This window comes from Argiope bruennichi, chromosome 6 (assembly GCF_947563725.1).
Source record: "Argiope bruennichi chromosome 6, qqArgBrue1.1, whole genome shotgun sequence".
Taxonomy (NCBI): Eukaryota; Metazoa; Arthropoda; class Arachnida; order Araneae; family Araneidae; genus Argiope; species Argiope bruennichi.
In genome coordinates, this window is record NC_079156.1 from 136764144 (window position 1) to 136790636 (window position 26493).

At 30.7% G+C, this 26493-nt stretch overlaps 1 protein-coding gene across 2 annotated transcripts in view; it reads right to left on the minus strand.

Moving 5' to 3' along the window:
• The window catches only part of LOC129972747 (pancreatic triacylglycerol lipase-like), a 54466-nt gene extending 32116 nt beyond the window's left edge, over positions 1 to 22350 (minus strand). Inside the window, exons 1-3 of one of the 2 annotated variants that reach the window (XM_056086990.1) lie at positions 22218 to 22350; positions 2614 to 2885; positions 302 to 448 (exon numbers count right to left, since the gene is read on the minus strand). In XM_056086990.1, the coding sequence (XP_055942965.1) occupies positions 302 to 448; positions 2614 to 2885; positions 22218 to 22338 (540 nt within the window). In that variant the 5' untranslated portion in view covers positions 22339 to 22350. The remainder of the gene's footprint in view (positions 1 to 301; positions 449 to 2613; positions 2886 to 22217) is intronic. The other variant, XM_056086991.1, reaches the window with a different exon arrangement.
• Positions 22351 to 26493: the final 4143 nt, after the last annotated feature.

Genomic DNA, 26493 nt, shown 5'->3' on the forward strand with positions numbered 1-26493 from the left:
TCATTACTGTTGGGAAAAAAAAACTGAACCTTTAATTTGGCGGTGGGGAAAATGAAAAGATTTTTTTTGGCGGGAAAGTTAGTTTTTAATTAATAATTAAAATTATAATTAAAAATTCAAAAAAGGGACTACAGATGCACATTCCCGACCTCCAAGGTATACATGTACCAAATTTGGTAGCTGTAGGTCAAATGGTCTTTTCTGTAGAGCGCCAACAAGCACACACACACATTGAGCTTTATATATAAGTATAGATTGATTTTCAAGCAATAAAATGAGAACCTGAACTCATTATACTCACGTATAGATAGGTAATGAAGTGGGCAATCTGTGCCCCGACCAGTCTGCTGTTGGCCACTGCTATGGTGTAAGGCAACCTGTTGGATCCGCTCCAGTCCACAATCAGAACATTTTCTTCAGCTCTGTCCAAGATAACGTCTTTCAGCCGCTGCGTTAGAAGGGAATCATCTCAGAATTATTGAATAAAAAAAAAAAAAGAAATTACGAATGAAAGAAAAGATGCAAAATGAATAACAAAAAAAAAAAAAAAAACCCATGAAAAACTGAGGTACATATTTTTTACATACATTCTCCCATCTTGTGTTCGTGGATGCTAAGCAAATGTAGATATATTTTCCAGTTATTGAATTGCAACTCGCCATACCATAAGTGTTTTGTCTTCATGCTCCTTTTTTCTGATTTGCCTTAATAAACTTTATGAACGTTCATATTTTCTTGGAACTCGCATCATTAAACTCTGCATCATAAGTCATTTCTTTATGATACGGGCGCTTTGTAAAGCCCGAATTATCGAAGCTTTGATTATGAAATCCTCTTTTTCACACGTTCCCTTTTGCGAAAGTGATGGAATAGATTGCATTTTAGATACAGTCAAAATAAGTGACAACGTATTAAGTGTTATAATCGAAGTAAGATGGAAAATGTTTTCATATAATGAAATACATCAGAATCCTTCTTTTAACCCTGGAAATAACAAACTTGTATTAATAATAATACCCTTCAATGGTATAACGGTGCAAAAAAACCGAAGTAATGTAAATTGTAATGCAGTTAAGTAAATCGAACCTTGGAATGTAAAACTCATGTATTATATATCCTTCCGACGTGACCATAATTGAATTCAAGTCATTAAGTGCAGCGACGTGTTTAAGAATTTTTCTGGACCTAAGCAATGTACATTTTGAATTCTCTCTTTTAATAAGCTAATAAATGTTTCACATTATAATGCATTTTTAATTTAATAGAAGTGTTAAGGATTTACTTTAGGTTAATTTTTTATTTCAATAATTTTTGAAATGCACATGTCCACATTTTTTATTATGTGACATTTTTTAATTTTTTTTTTTATTATGTGACATTAATGTTTATACAAAATATTAATTAAGTATATATATCGGTATTTTTAAATCTATCTGTGTGTTCAGTGTTTATTTTTGATCTCTTAGCGCTCTTCCTTTTCAGTTCAGCGACTCAAGGTAGCAGCCTAGCGTACCGAACTGGAAATCCGCCGCTGATGGTTGTACATGAACAAAATCATCCTAATGGTGCAGGGTTCGAATTCTTTTCCAGCTTACTTTTGCAACGCACTCTTAATTAAAAACTCTGATTTCATTTCAGCAGGGCACGAGTTAGGAACATTTTTTTGTGCGAAATGTTATATTTTTTTATATGTACTCATTTGTGAAAGAAACAGAACTTAAGATTATACTTAAAAATTGAGTAAAAGCTTAAAATTGCTATTGATTTAATTTATAAAATTGTTGAAAACTGTACGAATATAGGTATACCTTAATTCCATGAAACTGTTGCATCGTTTTAGAAATTTTATATTTAACTTCTAGATTATTAATCAAAATGAATCCTCCATACTCCAACACCATAAAACAGTCCTTTTTTAATGAGATGTTATCAGTTTGTAGTTAAAGTGTTTAAAAGTCTGTAGTTTTCTCCATTTTTATTTTACTCTTGCGTTTGAGCTAGCTTATTTTAATCTTACCTTATGTACTTCTATCTAAATAGAAGCGAACTGCAAATGAAAGAAAAAGTTTTTAAGTTAAATATTTTTTTTGAAAATCTAACGTTAAAAACTCTTTTTTTACTTTAGAGATATGAATACTTCCTTTGTGACGATTTTAGTCGAGCAATATTATTAAAAGAGAGTATTTCAACATTCACTCCTATTTTAAATAGTTTTCTCTATTTACATCAAAGAAACGTTCCGAAATTACAGAACTAAGTTGTGTCCCGGGCATAAAAAAATTACAACTAGAAACACCTAAGAGTTCTGTGAAATCCCAAATGATGATCCTTCAAAGTGCTTTAGGAAAATCGGTACTAACTTGTACGGTATTATCACATTTACGTTTCAAAAAAAATCTATGTCTGTTAAATATTATGTTATTTAAGTCTATACACCCACTGGATTTGTAAGGAAATAATTGAATCTTAAAATGTGTGCATTGAAGTTAATTTTTAATTATATAATTGTGTCTATTTCATCATAATTTATTGTTGTTTAGCAGTTGATTTTTTTTCCTTCGGTCATCACAATGGGAACCTCAAGGATTTTGGCTACGTGAAGAGGATACTTACCTGAAACCAGGAGGTGAGCGCCTGGTTGTCGTTGAACCCGTGAATGATGATTCGTGTGAGGGAGGAGGGGTCAAAAGTGGACTTCTTCACGTTCCTGCGCGTCAGGAATATGGGCCGGTGCTTGTTGCGGCGGGTGTAAAGGAGGAATGTGGTCTGCACGACTTCGGGAGGCTGAGGAGGCAAGCTCAGGGGCCTGTACACGGGGTGGTAGAAGGGAGGGCCGTTCGAAAAGCAACCCAGGTCATGGTAGCAGGCAGTCTTTTCCACGAATACTATGAAAAGGAAGGGTTTTGGGCGCTTTAGTGAAAATGATCGTAAATATGACATAATCATTACATACTTGGATTCAATTGTATAACACTAGATTTACCAAGGGATCATTTTGACCCCTCTGAGAACACTTTTCGTTCATTTTCTTCAAGAAAATTATTGCCGTATCTTATGAGAATATTTTAATTATTTTTTACTTACATTTATAAGGCATATAATCTAAAATCTTTTCTTTTTTTTACTTTAGGGGAAATGCATATAGTATACCTACTTTTACAGAAGGGTCATTTTGACCATTCGAATAAATACGGTTGAGAATATGCACATTTATATTTAAATATACAAAGGCTTGGTAGGGACGCACAGAGATGTAGGTATAAATATAGAAATAAGTGTGTGTTAGTAAAATGTGTGTACATAAGAAGCAAGAAGACGAAGGCGAAAATCACTCAGATAGAAGCTATTGTAGGTTGTTAGTAAGAAGATGTGTGAGTTAATGTTTTGGTAGAAGATGATGGCAGAAGAATAGATGGTTTTGAAGACCTAGATTAGAAAATAAGCGCTTTTCTTAGTAAATAAAGATAGAGGAACTGCTTTTTCATTGTACCACACCTCGCCAAATATATTGAAAATGTAAAAGTTTTTTTTACTTTAACTTCATAATAGATAAGTCAATTTATACTTTTTCTAATTAAATACCGAAAGGGGTCATTTTGACGACTTTAGTGGAAATAGATATATGACAACTCATGGTAAAACTAGTGATAATAGAGTGACAAAAGGAAATTCGGATATATCAGTTTTTTTTATCTTATGAGAATTTTTTATATTATATTATATTATATTATATATATATATATAACGATTATAAAAAAAATTGGAATGAATAACAGCAAATTATTATTAATACTAATTACGATTATTATTAATGGTAACTGTGTTTATCACTGCTAATAACTGATTAATCACACTGACATTGGATACTACGCATCAAGACAATTTAATAAGAGTGAATAAGAAATTTCGATTTTGTTCGCTTTTTTTGCTCTGAATTCGGATTCAAGCATACATTAAGAATTTATCAGAATACGAATGTGTGATTTCATTAATCGAATGTATATATATTGATTACACTTAAAGACAACACAAGATAATGTTCAGAATTCTTTAAAAATGGCTAAATTTGTCAAACATTCTTATATTAAGATAAAAACTTCGAAAAGGTAAAGGAAAAAAAATGGTGTGATATAAGAACGTTTAATAACAATCCATTGTTTGTAGTTCTGAACTCGTTTCTTTAAACTTTAATTTTCCACAAAATTCTAAATTCAAGAAAAAATGCATGCACTCTTTTCAAAAATCCAGTATCATCTAGCAAAATCAATTATCTATTAGCATATTTCAGTTTCATTTATATCTTTCTATCTTATGTAAATATTTAAATTCACACTTTGCACAATCGAGGCAGTGCCATAGCCGATGAAGTTCTGAAGAGTCAAGGCTGTTGCTAATTGGAGTCATTTTTCACTAATAAGTAAGACAACTTCATTTCATTTGTAAATGCCAGTATTAAAATTGAAAATACTAACTAAAATTAAATAGGAAAGAAAAGAAAAATTGGAAGCAATTCCTCTTGATTTATTTTGTGTGTTTTAATTGAAAGAAAAACATTTCAAGGTGGTCTATAATACATGGAATCTGACTATAAGAATTTAATGTATAGTAAAGAGGAAAAGGAAAAAAAAAACAAAAAAAACATGAATTTACAGACATGTTTTTGACTGAATTGAAAAGAAAAAAACTCGTCAGCACAATGTATAATTTTCATTATTTATAAACACATTTCAGAAATGAGCAATGAGAATTTGAGTACGATTTAGAATTTTTAAATTTTTTACCATCCGAAAAGCAGATATCCATAAAGATGTAAAGCAGTTTTTCGTAATCATAAAGAAAGCTAAAGCAGAATAGTTTTACCAATATGTTAGGTGCTTCTATGCATTTTAATCAGCGACATCTATTGGTAAACATGCGAAGTATCTATATAAACTATAATGGCTTTGGCTTTTACCAATTTACTGTTACTTTAATGTTATCATTTTGAAAGTTTTCCATTTAGTATTATTGATAATTCAGTGTATAAAGACCCCAATCGTGGAACACTCCGAATTGCATTTTCGACTTTCATTGCTTTTTTGTTTGTTTGAGTTGAAGAAATCTGCTGCCGAAGCCCATCAGATACTTTATTTTTGTATAGATACTTAAGATACTTTATTGTGATGCTGTTCCGTCATATCCCAATGGTCGGCCCAAGAGCGGTGATTTCGATGTCAATGACAAAAGCATTGCCCGGAGGACCCAAAAAATCCGAAGACTATCAGTTTCAAGATTTATTTTATGAAAATAGGAAAAAGTTGTAGAAAATGAAAGAAAATGTTTGATTGATATCTATTGTATCAATTTTTCTCAATAAATGCCTTTTTAAAGTGAGGAAATGATCACAATACACGCAAGCATCTAACATTTTCAAACTAGTATATTTCAGGGGGAAAAACTCTGGACGAACTGGGTTATTTCTGCTATAACTCTTATCGAACTAAAATGATAGAAAAATGAAGCAAATATAAGTTTTCAACCCTTTTTTGAATCAAGAAAATAGAAAAATATAAATAATTAAAGATTCGGACACAAACGAATTCATTTAAGACTTTATAATCTTTAAATAAGCCACTACCTTTCACTCTCTACTCATTTTGATATGATATTTTCCTATTTTAAATGAGAATCATCACTTCTGTGTACGATGACGTGTGCCACGAAATAACAGAATAATATTAATTGAACGCGGGGTCAGGAACTGCTTTTACCATAGTTACATTACACTTTTTCCCAACATAATTTTAGTGTCGATTTGCAAGATTGAAGCAGCTAAAAATCTAAGATGTTCACTTTTAAATTATAAATTCTTATATACTATGGTTTTTATCTGAACACTAGTCTGAATCAAAGAAGCCGAATTTGAGATCCTGTTTATTCAGAGGTCCATCAAGTATGCAGAAGAAATCCATCCTATTCAAACATGTTTTGCTAGTCTCGAGAGAAGTATCGCCCGCAAAGCCATGGTTCAGAATAATGTGGCATTTCTCTAAACGACGCTTATTGTAGAATTTTGGCGAAACTTTCTTTCCACTGGTGGGATTCAAACAGTTTGTGAATTTTGATGTGAAAAAAATTATACAGAATGGAAAAGTGATACGAGTATAAATCCAGATATTTAGAAGAAACAATGAAAGGTATACGCAGAATAAGGAAAGTTTTTAATAAAAAGAAACTTATGAGATACTACTTCAAAAAGATAATAGAAACCTTATTTCAAATAGTATCTCTATCGTTACTTGATTGGCGTCGACGCTTACAATTTTTATCTGAGTACCTGGAAGTCACTAGATTAGCAAATTATCATGTGTCAGTTTTTATTATTATATGAAGAGGATCTCATTCCTTTTAGCGGCAGCCCTGTTATAGTTGCCAATAAAGCCATTGATTTTGTTGTGCAAGATATTTTCAATCTCTCTTCACTGGGCATACAATTTTTATTTCTCGAGAAATCGCTTTCAGTTTCTAGTGAATGTAGGGAAATGCTGAAGTACGAGCTTCAGTTGTTTGAAAAATATAAGTCAATTTATAATTAGGAGATATAAGTAAAAATGCGGTCGTAGGATTCTGTTGCGTAGCACCATAGTGAAATCTATTGAACATCCTATCGATGGAAGAAAAAAAGGTAATATCGTAGCATAAGACAAAGGGCAATTAATTTTAGATGATATATGTACTAGCCCCATATCATGTCATTGCGATGTCAGGAAAATCGAACGTCTCTGAGAGTCTTTAATTCTTTTTTTATATAATTTCGATAATAATTCATTTCATTCTGGTATTTAAAGTGTCTCTAAATATGAGCGATTATCTATCATATGTTTAACATGGATCTGGCACGATTCAATATTTCAGTCATCTGATTCTAAATATCGAGAGTTGTTAACTCTATCTGGAATTGAGCAAGTAATTTTTAACAACCAATCCGACGTATTCGACAGAAAAAGGTTGCCGAACCCGAACGAACGGATTGAATCTCGCCAAGTTGTATATCGAAAAAGAACCATAGTGATAAATGATATATTAAGCATTTAATGATATTCTACATTTGAGCCGTTTATTTTGAAAGTGGGGCAAGTCCATTTTTGAAAAAAAAAAATGGAGATAATGGCAATTATACATAAAACTTGTTATGATCTTTTTATGGGTAAAAAATTTATAGTAAAAAAATATTTAAATTCTAGTATTTTGGGGATGGAAGTTTTAGCTCTTAACAGTATTGAAAATCTGTTTATTTTGAAAGTGGTGAAGTCCATCTTAGATTGAAATTATATTTGACCAAACATATTACGGCAAAATTTAGCTCCGGTTGCTCTATGGCGAAGGAAATGTGGCAGTTTGACATCATGTCTGAAATCTATTGTGTTTCTATTTATCTATTTTTGATATTGAAAATCGGTGGTTGTACAGTATTTTATAAATAATAAAAATCATATCTTAATTCTGTGTGTCGATAATAAGGTTTATTTCCATCACCGATTCTTCAGTCCAGTGACAAATATCATTGATCACAAATTTTTATTGTCAGGACATTCATTTCCACCGAATGATCGTGATTTTGGAGTGGAACTATCCAGTAGCTATTCAATCCAGAAACCAGTTCCTTGCATATTCCCCAGGATTACTATAAAGTAATACAAAATTGTCGAAAACATAATAAATTTTTAGTACATGAAATTAAACATGGAAATTTATTTTCAACCCAGCCTCTGGAAAAAGTGGTTTTAAAAAGAAAGAAAAATACCGATGAAGAAACCGTGAATTGAACTATATGCTGGATCAGATTTACAAGGGATGCACCATACAAAATGTTCAACAAAACTTCGACAGAACGAGATTTTGAATTTAAAATTATCGATTTGTCAACACAAAGAGGAAGATAAATGATTCCAAGTAATTTCATAAATATAAAATTATCTTTTATGTAAGAAAAAAAAGGAGATTTATTACATCTGAAAAATACAAGGATATGATGGATTTATTACCATATATACCTCCCGTTCATCATGAATTTTTAAAAATGTTAAATCTTATATAAAATTCAAATTGATTATACCTACGTATAAACTGAAATATATAATTTCATTGAAATTCTTAATAAAACTGAATTGTTTGTTGTTATGTTACATTTTCTACTAGAATATTCTTGGTTTTGTATCCCTTTTTATCAAATGAATAAATATTTATAAAAATTTGAATAGTATTTTGTTTTTATTCTTAAAAAAAGGCTAATGCAACTGAAATATTATTTCCCAATTAAATGAATGATTGCAATAATTCTTTAATTTTGAAAATGAGGCAAGTTCATTTAGTTATAATGGAACTCTTATTTTTTTAGTCAGCACTGTAAACACTATTGGATTATAAACCTACATTATGTGGTACCACAAAATACAAAAAATATATCCATTAATACTTACCAATATTTTTAAATTTATTGAAACGTAAATCTTTAAATATCTCGCAATAACAAAAAATGGACTGCCCCATTTTCAAAATAAACGGCTCATTTATAAAGCTCCCATTATAAAATAGCAGAGAATGAACCTAAAGGAGCTGACCTCTGGCCAGCACAAACGGTCGAAACAACAAACACAAATAAATCGCGTAGGCAAAGAGGTCATTTTGGGTAATATTATGACGTAACCGAATCTAGCAGAATAAGTCATCGACTACTAAATTATTCGTAGCAAAAACAAATAATTCGTTTGTTTAAAAGAAAATGAAACCTGTTGATGGAAGATCTGATTGCGAAGCGTAATTAATTCCGTCGTCGAGGAAGTGAGAGATTCGAAAGGTAGGAAATGCAGAAAGTGTGGTGAAAAGATCAATGATTCTTTGCTCGGTTCTATTTATTTGTTCAGTTTCATATACACGTGAACTTTTTTCCCGCCAATAAAACTAACTCTAATTTTAAGTTTCAGAAGCATAAGTCGTAAATCGCGCTATTTAAAGTGCATTGCATTCATAAAGAACAAAATAAAATGCAAACTTTTGAAAAAATTTATATGGCAGAAATTTTGAGATAATTTAACTTGGTTAATAATAGAGAATTACGAGGCAAATTCTTCTTGAAAGCTTTTCTGCAGGTCATTAGTTGGCTACTTGAAAATATGCAAATAAACTTCCATAAAAATTTTTTATAAACATTTCGAAAACCTGCTTATAATTTAACCTCAATATGTATCTATTCTTGGTCTGAATTTTTTGTCCTACTTCTAGTAATTATAACCCTTAATTATAACCCCTTAACTTACGATTTATGCTCCAAAAGTTTGGAGCGAAAACGCAAACAAGGTGGCGCTGATTTCGAGCCCCTCCCTGGTTCGGCAAATCAGTCCAAAGTTGTACGCACACGCCTTACGGAATGTAAATACTGTATATAAGACACAGCTGGTTTAATTTTGCGGGGTATTTGATAGGTAATTGCAAGCTGGTGTCAGAAGTGTGGTAGAGATTCAAAAGAGTAATTATCAATTTCTAAAATACACCATAAATCCATAACATTTATTTCTCGTTCCCGCACTACTGCTGATGCCCGCAGTTGTAGACTAAAGGATTAATGGCAAGGGAAAAAAATTGAGGAAAAACTTTCGGAAAGTAAGGTTAGAGGCAACGGATGTAAAAAAATTAATAAAATTTCAACTGGTCAGTAATGAATGAGCGAAAGCACTGCTAATAAATTAATTAGAGAATTTCAGAAATTAACCACTTAAGTAGGAATTCCGCTTTTCTTCCACCCCCTCCCCCCAAAAAAGTAAGCTGTCATTCATGACTTAAGAAGTTGACACAGAAAAAGAATATATGTACAACATGCATAAAATTTACTACGTTCTACTTATTTTGAAAATACATCATCAAAAGTAATGAGTAATAATGATCAAGTATTGAGTGGATCAGTTTTATAGCTATTATTTACATATGACATAGTCTAATTTTGAATTAATTATAACATAAGAAATTCGGAGCTCTGTTCTATCATTTAAAAGTTATTACGTGATCAAACCGTTTTCAGGGAATAAGCCTATCAGAGTTGGAAAAGTGCAATGCCAATAAAATCCTTTTTGTTTCTCTATGTAAGTTTTTTTTTTTTTTTTGAAGCAAATAAAAATATGAAATTGAAAGTAAGATGCAATATTAAATACAATTTCCGACTTGAAAGCGAAAGTAAAAAAAAAAAAAAAAATACATTTTTTATAGAATGCGGTTTTTTCCCCCCTTTTATCATTACTTACTATTGGACAAGTTCTAGTCGAGCATAGCATTGAATTCGACATTAGTCTTACAAGTTCATTCAAATGTATGCAGTAGCTAATTTCTAAACGTTTAGAGATAGATTTATTCTTTCAAATGGAAAAAGAATGTTTTCAATGATACAAGAAGTGATATTTTATGTTATTTGAGTCAATAAATACAATGCCAAAAAATTACGAAATTAATTTATTTTACAGTCATATTAGTCATATTTTAAAAACTTTTGATATACTGGGATTTTTGGCTGAAAGTGATGGTTATTTTCCACTGTTTATTGACTGAGATTCTGTAATAATTTTTTTAGTAAAAGAGAGCGTTGTATGCGAATTTATTTCAGAAAACAATGATCAACTTTTGAAGAAAAAAGGTGAAGAAGAAGGAAAGAAGAAATGAGATGCCCCGCAACCGATGACTGAGTCGTAGTAAAATTAAACGCAGACAGTCGAGAGATACCAAGCCTCGGGCATGTCTTTCCGTCTCATTATCCGAGGAACGCCAAAGAAATATTTGGGTCTCCATTTTCTATTTTACTTTGGCATCCAGATGCCCTTTCTATTGGTGAAAAACGATAAATAAGTGTGATGCAGCGCAACGTTCTCAATTGGTATCCAAAAAAGTATTCTAAAATTATGCAAAATTGTCTTATCTGTTCTTATACTATTTTGTAGATCTTTTAATATTAATATTTCACAATAATCGATGTTATTTTAACCAATTATATCGACTATTGCATCATCTAAATGATCTAAACATAAGTTGCTAAAATTTTCATAGTTTAAAAAAAGATGTTTATAATTGCAGTCACGGTCATGAACACGCTGATGAATGGATTTCACTGGTTAACGCAGCAACTTACCAGTAATAAACTGAAATAAATAGAATCGAATAAAATATTTTTCTCGGCTTTGATTGGCAACACAGGTCTAATAAATGCAATGGACAAAAAACGTATTGTCATTCAGCATGAATAGTAACACCGATTTAATATATATAAATGTAAAATGTGATTCTCTTTATTAAGTTTGATTCAAATTTACGTACTTGTCGCAAGGATCGCATGTCACAATGGAAGCTTTCAATTCATGCCTTTTTGTTTAAGTATGCATAGACAAACAGGAACAATTTCAAATGTTTCTTTTTTTAGATTCGGGGAATTTTGAAACTTTTACTTCGTCAAAATAATGAGGTCTAATATTTGGATGGTATGAAACTTTCTCTATGTATGCACTAAGAAAATGGAAAAGAAACTGAGAGTAGCATGTCTTACATATTCCGAGTAGAATTTGCTAGTAACTATTTGATGTTTAACACTCAAACTTAACTTAAGAGTTATAATCTTTTGAAAGATATTTCCTCAGGAATTCAATGAGATATTTCTTTTGCAATCCGAGTTTCAAATCATATTAGCGAGGGACTTATTTGGCGTGACATTTTATATGTCATAAAAATTAATTTTTATTTATATTTCTAACATTTTATCACAATTCGAATAAAGGGAAAGGATATTATTAATTTAAAGAGATAATAATATCAAATAACTTACTCAAAGAATATTTATATCTACTATCATTGATAGTTAACTTGATATAAAAATTTATATATATACATATCCCTTACTACCTTTTTTTGAAATGAATGATTTTCTTTCTCAAGAACAATATCAGAAAATTATCATACTCTTAAACTACTATTTTTTTGTTCAAAACCCCACAATCGGATTGTCTATTTGTTATTTTTAAACATTACAATTAAAAGCATTTTTTTTGTAAAAATAACTTTAAATGTTCATTGGATACCTATTCTTACAAGAAATAATTTCACAGGTAATGTGTACTTATGTATTAAAGCACTTTATACATTTTGATACAAGTAATATAAATATAGTAAAAAACAAAATAAATGCCCCCAAAAGTAATGCTTAAAAGTTTTTCAGTCATTCAGGATGTCATTAAATTTCTTCTTAAGTAAAAATTCTTATACGTTAAATTAAAAATTCTTCATTTTTTTCCCCCAGAAAAACTGAAATATGAAAGTACGAATAAATGCGTGCGAAATTTCTAAAAATTCCTTGAAACTATTTTTTTCTTTTTTTGTGTGTGTGATTGACTAGATATATTTCATATGACGCCAGTGTTGTATAATTAAGAGAAATGTGGAACTAAAGTTACATACTAGAGGGATGGGAAATAACATAATCTGAAACAAGACCAATGAAAATGACGTCAAAGAATATAACTTTATTAATCGGAGCATAATTGAATAGTTAATGGTTCGCTAATATTAGGATTATTTTTAAAAACTGTTTTCATTGAAACCTGTTAATCAATTACTAATAAAAGAAAATATATATTAAATGAATAATATATTCTATTGATTTTCGTATATAAATAGTTAAAAATAGTTTAAATATATATTATATAAAAGAAAGTATATATTAAATGAACACTATATTCTGTCGATTTTCTTGTATGATTAGTTAAAATATTTAAAAAGTATTTTATATTGCAATAACCGATAATAATGCCAAAGAATTTTAATAAACCGGAAGTCACATGCCAAAATCAATATGAGTACTATCATCTTCCTACTTAACAATTTTAACCATTTAATAAATTCATAAAGCATATTGTATTTTAATTCGATTAAGCCTTATCACGATTATTGCCAGTATAGTTTTCGTGAAAAATTACCCAACGCTGCAGAGCGTGAAACCAACGGGGCCGCAATGAAAATTCTATTTATCCAAACATTCGAAATATGAAAACGAGGTTTAAATCGATTAGGGTCAGGAAGAAGAGTTGTGAGGATGTGACTACAGTCTGCACCGATGAAGCCTTAATGAGCTAAGAAGCATATAAATTCTTTAAGGCTTTAACATTTTCCTTCTTTTTTCAGGGTTATTATTTGACGTTTCTGCATTTTGGTTACAAACACATAAAAAATAAAAAATAAAGCCTGAACTTTCACAACCTCATTATTCATTCCTTACATTATTTAGTTGCGAAGAAAGCTGCGAAATGATATAATTTTTGTATCTGTAAAATATAACGGTTACGAGTAGGACTCCGTTTCCATTTTTGGGCATTCTTCTGGGAAACATAACAGCGTAGAAAAAGTATACTGAGGACGAAAAAGTATTCTGAGCAAGAAGATGATGGTGAATATCATTCTTTTCGTGAAAAAAATAGAGTTTACAAAGTAATTGTTCTTGAATCGTCCATGATTCAACAAATATATAATATGTTGAAAGTACCATAATGAAGAAGTCACATCATTCGTACGTCTGAGTTGAAAAGATCTATTCGATGAAATCAAAATTTATTTTGGTGGTTAGTGTTACATTAAAATGACTCTATCAGTCCGATAGAGTCAATGGTCCGATTGTTAGATTAAAATGACTCTATCAGATCTCATTGCTCAAGTAGACTTTTTGGGGTAGATTAAACGTCAGAGAAAAATGAGTTGAATGAGAGGTTGAACGTTGTTCTTAAAGTGAGATCTGTACTTTCTACCACTCAACTGAGCTGCTCATTCTTACTCATTTTAAATTACATTTTCTAAGCCTTAGTTAGTTCCTTCTCGTGTCTCATACTATTTTGTCATTTCTGTTTCTTTTTCCTATCAAAGTTGGGAATGAAATGACTTCAGGGTGATGATATTAAATAAGTATGATAGTTAAATATGACATTCCATGAAATAGAATAACTTTTTGCTGAAAAACAGTCAAAAAGCCATCATTTAGGATTGTGGGGAACAGATGGTAAAATATAATCTGAGAAACTAAGGAGCAGTTCATTATCATTTCAAATACATTGTGTTTAAATCAATTCATTATTGTGATGAGAAACTGAAATAAGTGTTCGCTGGCGTAAATGGGAATGGGGATAGTTACGAAGAGCGCTGTAACAAAGACAAATAATGAATTCATTTGGGGAAAAAAAGACATCGTTTAATGAAACTGATTATGCACTCACATAAATTGTAAACCCACTTTCAATTTCATATTTTTATCAAATTGCAAAAATTGGTTAAGTCTACAAAATTCGTTTCCAGTTATTCTAACTGACTCCACATTAAGAGAGAAACGACTTTTGATTTGAAATGCCAATAAAGATACCATTTTAATTATTTTAAAAATGCTACATAATCAATAAAGAATGGTAAATAGTTTTAACAAATGAAATACAAACAATTATAATTAATTTTTTTTAGTAATTTTAAAATAATAACTTCACTAAGTAAGCCCGAACTTCGATAAAGAAAAATGACGAGTATCCAAAGAATAGCAGGTCACAAAGTAACCCTATATCCAGTTTATTAACTCTAAGCAACTCGTAACATGCAAGCGGAGAATTCACCCCCCCCCCCTGCTTGTGGAACTCAGAATTTATACCTTTACAGAATAATCTAGAATTATAAAGAAGGTTATAGAAAGTTCTAGAAGCCTCTATAACATTAAAAATTGAATAATAAGAAATTCAAACTTTAAATGAATGCGACATGGCTGAGATTAGAACACCCGACCTTGGGCTTTACAAGTGCGTACGTTTCCTCTGAGCCACACTGACTATGTGCAGATTTTCCTTTTGAGACATTATTATACGATCCTTAGAGTATTAATATCGTTTAATAAGTATTTAAAATGAGCGGTACAATTCACATTTAGAGTCTTTAATATAATTTGGTTGTGAACACTGTTTATTGAATAGGTTTTGAAAAATTTAGGATTTTTTTAAAGAATGATTTGCTTCAGTTCACTAAGGACATAAAGTACAGATGTATTAAAGTAAAGATTCAGTCATTAAAAGAATACATTACAGAACGCCGTCTCATACCTCCGTATCCATAATCATTCTGATCCCTAAACGGTTTGGTGGGCATTTTACGGGAATTTTATTAAATACCAAAATATTTACAGAAAAACAAACAAAAATAACAGTATACAGAATTTACAAACACATAAGAAATGATAGTAAAATGAGACAGTTTACAAAGATTTTCAACTTCGAAAAATGAACGAAAAAACATTTTTGGGGAATAATAATATACAAAAAGATAAAGTGTATGAAAAACACATGAATTATATGATTATTGTACTTGTTATCATGACTCAGTAGATGAGGATGCAGTTGAAAATGGTAACAAAGAAAAACTATGATTGATATTAATGAATGCAAATGTATGTATATGAAGGAACTGTGGGGCTTCTTCTCACCGTAGTCTTCGTGAAGTGTTCCTTCGAATGAAATAAAATAAATCCAAATGAGAGACGAAATTTTAATATTTTGATAGCAAGAAGTCCAAGGAATCGAAGAAAAATTTGGATGTAAACTTGTGGGTAAGCCAAGCTCAATAAAATGTGAATGTTATGATTGCTTTTGGGTCTGTTTTCATCTTTTAAGTCTGCTACGAAAGCCAGCAGGCATAAAATGACTACAGATGTCCTACACTGGTTTCAGTATTTTTGCTCAAGTGCAATCAGTTATAAGTATTTCATTCATTTATAAAGCAATACTGATTATACTGTGTGCATATGCAACCGAACATTTCTTAATTCCCTTTCTGAAATCTCGCATTATATTGCTTACGCAATTCTTATTTCTTCATTCAGGTCAAGATCATTGGATCGGCAGCTTTCTCATTGCTTCTTCCTTCTATTCTACAGATATGAAGACATCTCATTTCTGTCCTTTTCGACAAATATTCACAATGCAAAACGTTTTTCTAAATGGTTGAGGGAGGGGAGGAAGGGATCACTGACAATAAGGACAAAAGAAACCACCTGAATCACGGAAGCTTCCCTCATACGTCATTTGTGTACACAGCCCACTACTACACATGGAAGGTTTTTGAACGAATGCGGTATTTTCGTCGTGAGAACAATACGAGGCACATTCGGATATCCTTCCATTAATTATGCAAGGGGAAAAAAAGTGTGTCAGGTTCCATAGGACGCGAGTCATTTTTATCTGGTTACAAGAAAGAGGTGATTGCCTCCCATTCATTTCGATTTGTCCCCTGCGAAAGAGAAGGGCGCCTCAATGCATCCATCTTTGGACAGGATGTCTTTTTAAATGAATCAATGAACTAATTTCGCCCTCGAATTCTGATTCATTATTCACAAAGCAAGAATTTTAAATCATTTATTTTATTTTATCGATCCAGACAAAGTTTATTAGTTTTGTTTCCGAATGAATTTTATTAATTATTTATTAAAATGAAGCGTCAATTCTTTTTTTTTTTTTCAGCTGGTGGTAAAGTTCTTTCCTCGATTAACATAATAAATGAGCGTCGTTCGCTGCATAATGTTATGAAGAACATCAAATATGCACTTTGGAGCCATTTTCTTCGATAAATTTGGCCCGAAATTCGATACAAATCCCAAATTTTGGTGGTATTCATTTGTACAGATTGACAGACAGACAGCATACTCTTTGCGAATTTAGTCCAAAATTTGAAAGAAATCTACACTTTTGGCGTTCAGACCTTTTTATAAATTTCATCCATCAAGCTGGCAGCACTTTTCAAGTTACCGTGCTCCCTGGCAGATATAACTGCAAAAATGATTTCCTTTTCTAACTTATGAAGATCTAAAAAATTAAAATACTAAGGTTCAGTCAAAAAAACAAAAATGCTTATATAGAGAGCAAGCATTAAATATGAATCCTTTGTGTCAATAAACTTTTCTGCCTTTTAATTCAGATTTCATTTCATTTCACATTTAAAATAAATGTTCAGATCTAAAATTATATATAAATATTAATTTAAGCACCAGTTGTGCTTAAATTATAAATATTAATTTAAGCACCGTTATATCCCAATTCTCTGTTTTGGTTTCAACGATTTAAGAGCGGGGATTTCGATGTCAATGACAAAGAACGGCCTGGAGGACCCAAAAAATTCGAAGACTATCCATTGCAAGATTTATTGGACGAAAGTGAGAAAAGGTTATAGAAAATGATGGAAAATATTTTGATTGAAATATATGGAATTCATTTCTCTTAATAAGTGTCATTTTAAAATGAAAAAAGGATCAAAATTCATGCAATCACTTAATATAATGTATGACAGAAGAATAGGATATCAAAACTGTGGTCGCAGATAAGGTTATTCAGGTAAGAGCCACACGAAATATTCTTCCTTTTTGTGCGGTTAAGATAGCAAAAGCAAACAATAACCAAGAGATAGACTTACGAGAGGAATCTTTCACTAAATAATACAGGATCATCTGGTCTCTGCTACATATAAAGCTAGGATTTGTAAAACAATTTATGAAGGTTCTTGATCGGGATTTACTTAGATTCAAGGGATATGAATCTAAGTGCTTGGAATAAATTCAGAAAACTTAAAGCTGGAATTTTTTTATGGTTTCCTAAGTAAACAACTCATAAAAATATCCATTTACTTAATTCCATGAATAAAATGGAAGGCAAAAGTTGTGGCTTTCTTTTGCCCTTATCGTCAAAAAATGTGTGAGAAATCATACAACTGAAAATATGTAACATGAATTCATTCGAAATATGTTTATCAGCGCAAGCATTTCGATTGTATTATGAGCATATGGTACAGCAGTAAGAAAAAACGGAATCACCCTCTTTATTCTGCTGTCGATCAAAATACCGTTTTAAATCTAATAATGTATACTAAAAATTTTTTGTGTAAATGTCCGTAGAATATTGTTTAAAATGGTTCAAATTTGAAATTTTTTATGGCAATATCCCTTTTTTGGTGTAACAAATAGATTTCCCATGGAAAAAATGACCTGAAGTATAAATTTTGGTCAATAAGTCATGATTAAATCAGGAGATATTTGACATTTTTTGTTGAGGTCTTTTTTCCCTAATTAGATGTGCAAGATTTATTATTCCCTGAATGCTGGTAAAAGTATTTCTTTTTCTTTAAAAGACATCTGTAAAGTTGAAGTGAATGTTAAAAATCGATTGCTGCTACATGTTTGACAAAAAAATTTACAATGAAAATTTCCCGAGTCCAATTGGATTCTTTTCCGCAAGAAATATTCAAGAATATTCAAAGTTTTGTTTAAATGGCATTTAGGCCTGAATCGTCATTATACTGAAAGCATCTAAACAGAACGATTTGTTTTATGAGCGAAATTAATAAAATTCAATATTTTTTTATTATTGAAGATAAATGTTAATTTTTGTGTTAAAATTAATACCTTATGGATAGAGAGAATATTAATTGATTTTTATTCTTTTTGCTCTTTATTCCCGCATTTCTTTATCAATACGTACTATTCATATCATCATTGCTTACCAATCATAAACAGACGTGAAATTTTATTTTACGGGCATATAAAAAGAATAGTGTATTTAATTCACTGAAGAATGAAAATTAATTTTCTTCCAAGTTTAATCAACAATTTATTGTTCTATGCAAATAATTTTTGATTGCGAAAGATTCTATTATATAAAGACACGCATACTGGATATGTAATTGTTACAAAAACGGGACATCTGTAAAGCAAGATAATGACTCTAAATGTTCATTCATTTATTCTGCATATCTTTAATTTCCATTATTCTTGCATAATAAAAATTATCCCATAAGATGTCTTTAAGAAGTATTCCGTCTAACGATCCAAAATTTATATTAGAACTTCTTTGATTAAACAAAACAAAATGAATTCAATTAAATCAGATTTTATTAACAAAATATATAAAAGTGGGTTAGTAAAATCAATACAAATGATTAATACATCTAAATTTAAATAATACATCTAAATTTAATTTATCAAGAACAAAACAATTATAAGTTTGATGATAAATAAATATCTTAACTCTCGCGTTCGTATTTAAAAGTTTCTAAAATAGTTTTCAACGGAATACAAGAGCAAAGTTCTTCTAGTTTAACCAGCTTAAATAGAATTACTTGACAAGTCACGATTGTTCATATAAAATTTAAGTCAAATAAAAATAATCGCAAATATTTTGTTAAAAATGTCATTTATAACCTATTTTCTTCTTTGCAAGTATCAGATCTTTCAAAAAATTGAATAACTTAAAATGGTTTAGCAAGAGAAATGAGGCATTTTTATTTTCTAATTTCTCTTCTTATATAATTTCTCTTCTTTAATTGAATTCATTTTCTAAGTTTATTTTCTAAGAAGTTACACATTACGACATTTGATTTAAAATGAAATTTATTGTTTTTAACTTTTATTTGACTCGCTTCTTTGCTTCTTCATATAAATATTAACCTCTTCGTCGTCCGTAACGCGTCTAACGCTTTCAAGCGAAACTTCTGCCAGGTGGCCGTAACGTGTTTCAAGTATTCTTCTACATTTTACAGCTTTTAAACGTTTAAAACGCTTTGTAAATGTTGAGTTTTTATTTTTGTTTGTTCTAATGCGGCGAAAAACAGACAGGAGCGGACAGCGAAAAGGTTCATTAAAAAATCTGTAATTTTATTCTGATACAAATGGTGGTAAACAGAAATACTAATCATAATTACGAGACTTATTAAACTTATTTGAAATTCTCCGTTTTTGCATTTGTAGGGAATTTTTTTTTATCCAAAAAAATTAATATTCAAGGCGTTATCTAATGACTTTTTGATGATTGGATGTTTTTGATTCCATTTATGATGATAATAATTATAATTACGGCAGATTCATTTGGTCAAATTTGAGACTATTATATAAATAAATGTCAATAAATCTAATCAAATTGCCATTTTCTTGTTACAAAACAAGAAGTTATGCATTAATTATGAAGAAAAATAATTTGGTCTGTATATTTGTAAAATTAAATAGTTAACTACCGTACAAAATATTTATAAGGAAATAAAATTCCCATTTTTCAGTAATTTGTCCCATTCTTTGATATTACATTAGCCGACGAGTAATCATTCTAATTTGCTGCAAGGGATAAAATATCAAACTATATTGGAAATGGGTATTTGATTCAATAAATGTATGATCAGTAGCATTAGAATGGCAAATACAATGTTGTTGTTAATTTGAAATGTGTGCATTTACCTCTAAATGCATCGTTTTAGAAGCAATATAAAAAATGAATGTAATAGACAATTTTTTAGCAGGAATGAGCTGAAATTTTTCATGCTCCTATAAAATGGTCTTGTTCTTTGATTTATGCCTACATTTAAGTGCATCGCTATTTAAAAATTTTTAAACTCTAGTTTTCAATTAGTTTCGCATATAAAATTTTTTTTTAATAGAAAAATGTGTACTCAAAATGTATAGAATATCTTTCACTTTCATAACAAAAAGTGTATAGGTAAATAACTATATTATTTTTTAAGATATGAATGAAAATCCAAAGTTTTATTTCAACATTAGGAGGTTAAAATTTTCTATTCTCTAAATTTAGAAAAGACTAAAGCTATACTAATGAAATGTGGTTGTGCGGATAAGCTTCTAATGTAGTTTTGAAATTTAATGAAACAATTGTGGATTGCCATTGAAAATTCTGAAGTTTATTCTTATTTAATATACAGACGGTAGCTTAGGAAATTCTTAATGCAAAAATATTTAACAGGGCATCAATTACTTGAAAAAAAAAATACTTTTTAAAATATTTTATGATGAACGATGCTAGAATAAAGCTGTTGACTTCTTTTTACCGCGATGGTACATTACCTTTATAGCCAATGATACTCCAAACCTTCCAAAGATTGGTAATAATAGTTTAGAAATAGTGAACGATTTTCCCAGAACATAAAAGCAATGTATGAACAATACTGGGATAGTTGGGAAAGTCATATGAGAAAAGATTATTATTGGAATCAGTAAAGATATCGTATAAAAACCATTCATTCAAAAAAGAAGTTTTGAAAGTGGAAAAAAATAATTTTCCCGGTATTATTTTTGCTTTCTCATATTTCTATTTATAAATTATTACTTATTTAAGCATTACTGTAGATTTGTACTAGTGTTTTTTAAATAATTAAAATGATTAATAAATTTTAAAAAATATATGTGTGTGTTTTAACTAGGGCCTAAGTCTAATTTAATGTGATAACTTAAAAAAATAGAATTGATGTGTAAAAACTCTCGTTGTATTTCATGAAATACACACGCATAAAATTATTTAAAAACAAATCCTCAGCACCCAATATGAGTTCTCCTGAATTAAATTAGAATTAGAATTTTGTGCACATTATTATTTTTAGAACTTTCCCCACATATATTTCTTCACGCTATAATTTTCAAAAAGCAAATACCCGTAAAGCAATTTTTATGCTGTTTATTTAAAAAAGTACTTTAACGAAAGAAAAATATTTTTAATCATAAACAATTACAACACAAAATTACTTTTGTAGTAACAAATATTAATGATTAACATAAAAAATAAAAAAATCTCTCTTAAAATTTTTGTGATTGAAAAAAAAATATTTACATAAACATCATAACATTTTTAACTATAAAAATTTTTTATATGGTAAAATTATTTCAATAAAAAATACAAATAATTTTTTTTGCATTTAGATAAAAATCTCAATCTTTAGATAATCACCTCAAACCTCAAAAATTAGAATTGGACTTTTTAAAATAAATGTTTAGATGAATTGAATTTAAATATTATATCAAGAAAAAAAAATTTCTTTTTCTTTTTTTGATATAAACAAATGTTTGCAGTTTCAAATGAAAATAAAATTCTCAAAATTAGAATAAAAATAAAGTGAATTATTAGCTAAAAATATTAAGAATTAAATAAGAAGGAATTCTCCTGGCAGGATTCTGAAATTTAAAATATAAGTAATATTTTTTTTTCATTTTTAATTATATTTAAATCTTTTAAAACTCTGTAACGTTTAAAATTAAACATAAATTGTAGAAATCCCTTGCAATTTCAGACATATATTAAATTTCCATTACTTTGCATATATTTAAATGAATTGTATCAAAGTTTTAGAAATTAGAATACAGGAAATTTTCTTACGCAAACTCCTCTTCCGCAGAACATGCCGACACGTGGTGTTCCTCGCATCTCCAACACATGCCCCTCGCACGCACGTGCTCAGCAGCAGCAGGAAAAAAACACCTGTCTCCAACCGCACCATGTCTGAGCCTCCTCTCCCTTCGGATGGAAAAAAAAAGAGAAACTCTCTCTTCTGATCGTCACCGGAAGCACTTTCCACTCTGACACTCACCCGGCATTTCACTTCGCTTCGTCCTCAGCGAACCATGCAAAACGCGGAACGATCTCGTAAAAATAGAGTGTACAGAAAAAAAAGAAAGAAAAAAATCCCAGCTGTGTTGATGAAAAAAGAAAATGGGAACTCCTTTACTTTCTTTCTGCGGAAAGTCCACCCCAGGTGTGACGTCACATGGGTCGCTCATTAATGAGCGATGTCTCATTGATAGATGCGAGGAGAGGTGCCGGTGACATACTTTCCCTTTCTCCCGCGATAGGTGTGAGCAGATGCCTTCGGATAAAAGAGCGGGTGCTCCCTCGGGGATTGTTCTCAAATGAATGAAATGACACACTTTGTGATCATTATGCGTTAAACATTAGAGAATCATTGAAAAAATATTAAAAATTATTACCTATCACACAATTTCTTCCATTTGGATTGCTAACTCACGATTTAAGAAGACGAATTGAAGCTATCGTGCTTCAAAAAGAAAAATTTCAAACAACCACATATTAGTTTAAATTTTAATGGGTCCTTATTTCTGGATATGAAATCGATTATCATGTTGTAATCGTAATCTCATCATTTTAAAAATTCCTCTTTCTCGTGAATTTAAAAGCAAAATCAAATGAATGAATAGAGCACATAGGAATAAAATTTATATCTGAGAATAATCACTCATCAGCCAATATCAAAAATATTCATTTTTTCTCATTTTGTATTTATTGTCTGAAAAGTGTCTAATGAGCTACATCTGATTGCAGGAGATTCACAGAATATAGTTTTCGTGATGCTTTTTGTGCTGTTTTCTATTCTTTAAAATACAAAGGGGTTACCGCGGTGGCCTGGTGGTAAGATCTCGGCTTCGGAGGCGGAGGGTTTCATGTTCGAGACCCCATTTCACCAAAGAATCGTCGTGTCGGCGGGCCCGGTACACGTTAAATCCATCGGGGCCAAACGTCCTCCTGATAGCGTGGTATGGAAGTTTGGAGAGGGGGTGTCGTACTCGTCATCTGACAGAGGTTCAGACTGACGAGTTGCGTTCAACCTAGCGTTTCTTTAAAAACTTGGCGTTAAAATGACTAAACTAAACTAAAACACTATAGAAAATAGTGCTCTTTTTTAATTCACTATACCAATTTTAACTATAAAACAAATGACCCCACATTTTCCTGAGCATCCCCGCAGGAGTCCCTCTGATGCATCATTCGTTTAAAGGTATTCTGTCATTCTTGTATGACATGTAGTTTTTATTTTTTCAACTGACAGCTCAAAACAATATCATGATGAAACAACACATTTGATGATAAATTTGAAATGGATTTCGATAAATGAGAGACATGATTTATGAAACCTGTCCTGTTCGCTTTCATTGTTTCTTATCTGCCATGTTTTTACAATTGCCTCTAAAGAACTTCAAGTAAAATAAAGAAATAAATAAACAAAGAAATGATGAAATGCCAAATTTTAGAAAAATAAATGTGAATTCCGAAAATTTTGAAATCTTTAAAAAGCTAGAAATTTTTTTTTTCTCATTGCTTTTAGTCGTATTAAATATATTGTAAGATTACAAATGCAGAATGTCTCATGAGGGCTCCATTTTTCTTCACACGTTCTTCGGAGATGTCGAATCTCCTGTCACGGGCTTCCAGAGAAGGCACGAAACTCTTTCTCCACAGAATTCTTCTGTGTGGTCCCTTGCTAAATGTATATCTAAAATATAAAAATGGTTTTTTGTTTGTTCGTATTTTATGGGCTACCATACCGCTCATCCGACGGCGATAAAACTTTGCCAACTTATTGTTTGCACTTGCACGAAGGTTATAGGAATAGCACAATGATCAGCATTTATTTTGAACACAATAAAATTTACTCAAAAAAGTCGTTTCAAACGTTTCTACTATTTAATATTATTTTAAAATAGATAAAATAAAAGAGTAAGCGACAAACGACACTTGCCATTCGGAGTGAATGGCGCATGTATCAAACAAAATTATTATCATCGATGCCAATCCATTCGAGTGAAATGAAATCGGAAAATATTGAGTGCAAGCACTCATTTTTTGCTTTTTGTTAAATGAATAGTCATTTCAGAATGTATCGTTAAAATTATTAGCATCGATATCGATCAAGTTTAGTTATATATTGTGGAAAAGTGACAGTGTAAACAGACATTTTTCTATTTATTCAGTGAATCGACAAACGATATTCCGTTTATACAAGTGTATATCGTGTTTATTGCTTCGTCAAAAACATGCCTCCCAAACGTTCGTCTCTCAGTAGATCTACCAGCGCAGCACGTAGAAATAAGCGAATTCGAGCTTCTCAAACAAACTAGGGACGGCTAGTACGGAATAAATGTTCATAGGCCGAATGACAGTTTTTACAAATGGGCAGCGGTTTGATACTAAAACGGCCGGTCCATTTCTGCGAAGCATCACGATGGCTAGAAAGAGAAAAAGGATTTTTGTCAACTCCCTTCACTCTACATCCCGCAATTTCAAGACGGTCCCTTTCCATCGGGTGTGCTCAGCAAGAGAAGTGCGTTCAGAGATGTACGAATAAGATGAATGGTGCGACACCGATGGAAACACCGATTTCTTTGTTTTCAACAAACAGCGTTTAATACAACAACAGGGGGTGGAATAATGAGGCGCTGGATGAAAACGCGGAAGAAGATCTTCGATGCTTAAATGATCATAATTGCAAGAAAATGAGGTCAAGTTCGAAGACAAGGACATGATAGTATAGACATGCCCTTCGCTTCTTCAAAATGCCCCGGAGAGTATACGGCTCTTGTTTTGGAAGAAAACTTATCCGAATTCGATGACGATAGATTTTTTTTTTCCGATGGAATTGTTTAAAATAAACTTTCTTTAGCGACACTTAAAGATGCTTTCATCACACCTGAAATGCAACGATTCTTTCAGATAAAGAGATCGGTATGCACCAGCAACGCCAGCAAGATGCGATTCTAAAAATAGAAGGTTTATGATTGTGATTAGAGTGAAGTTCGAAACCAATCGATCCCCATCCATTCACCGTCATTTGTTAACAATGAACTATTTATTAATTTATTCAAAAATTCAGATTAAGAAAATCATAGTTTAAAATACACGCAATAAGTTCATCATTTTTAAGCTAAAAATAAGAGAAAAAGCGGGGGGTTTTTTTTGGCAATTTTTATAAATAGTTGGTAGTTTTAATAAATAAAAGGTAGTAATAATTTAATAATTTTATTTGATTATTTGACTAAGTATATGAGTCATTTTAAAAAACATATAGAAAGCAGCCATCATGCAAAAACACTTTAAAATAGATTACATTTACATCTAATATGTGAAAAGCTTTTAAAAAAAAGAGTGCGAGATCATATATTATTGTTTTTGATAAACACAGTATTAATAGTAATAATATCAGTAACAGCATTATGATAGTAATGAATAGACTCCAAAACCGAGATCTTACACCTAAGGTACCGCAGTCCTATACACATCGTATAAAAACATATTCACTTTCAGGACGCAAGATGCAGGCGTGTTTGATCATAGGAAGTGATTCAGGAGGACAAGAAGTCCGATGATGTCATCGGCTTTTCATTTCAATTCTAAATCTACCGAAATAAATTCGAGGCGCAGATGATTTTTGACATTATGCAAATATAACATTCAAAAGACCATGAAAGAAATTCGAATTGAAAAATGTTCGAATGAGTGCGATTTTTTTAACTGAACATATCATATTTAAGTCGATTTCACACTGCCTGTGAGGTCACATTCTTCTCCTTAAAAGAGGTCTAATGGACTGTGAAATTAAAATGGAAAATTTTAAATAGAAGAACAGTACTTTTATTTGGTGTAATAAGATGTAATTATTTTATGCCTTCACGATAAACATAGAGCACTCTGATTGGTTAGCTGAATACATAAAGCGGTGAGTAAAATTTTCAAAAATAGTGCAACTGTTAAGGTTGCAAGTTTTTCTAAGACTTTATATTGATATATATCTCTAAGGAAGGGGCATTTCACTATTGATAATGGGTTATAAGTTCTCATTTGAATGGAAAAAAATTTGGCGAAA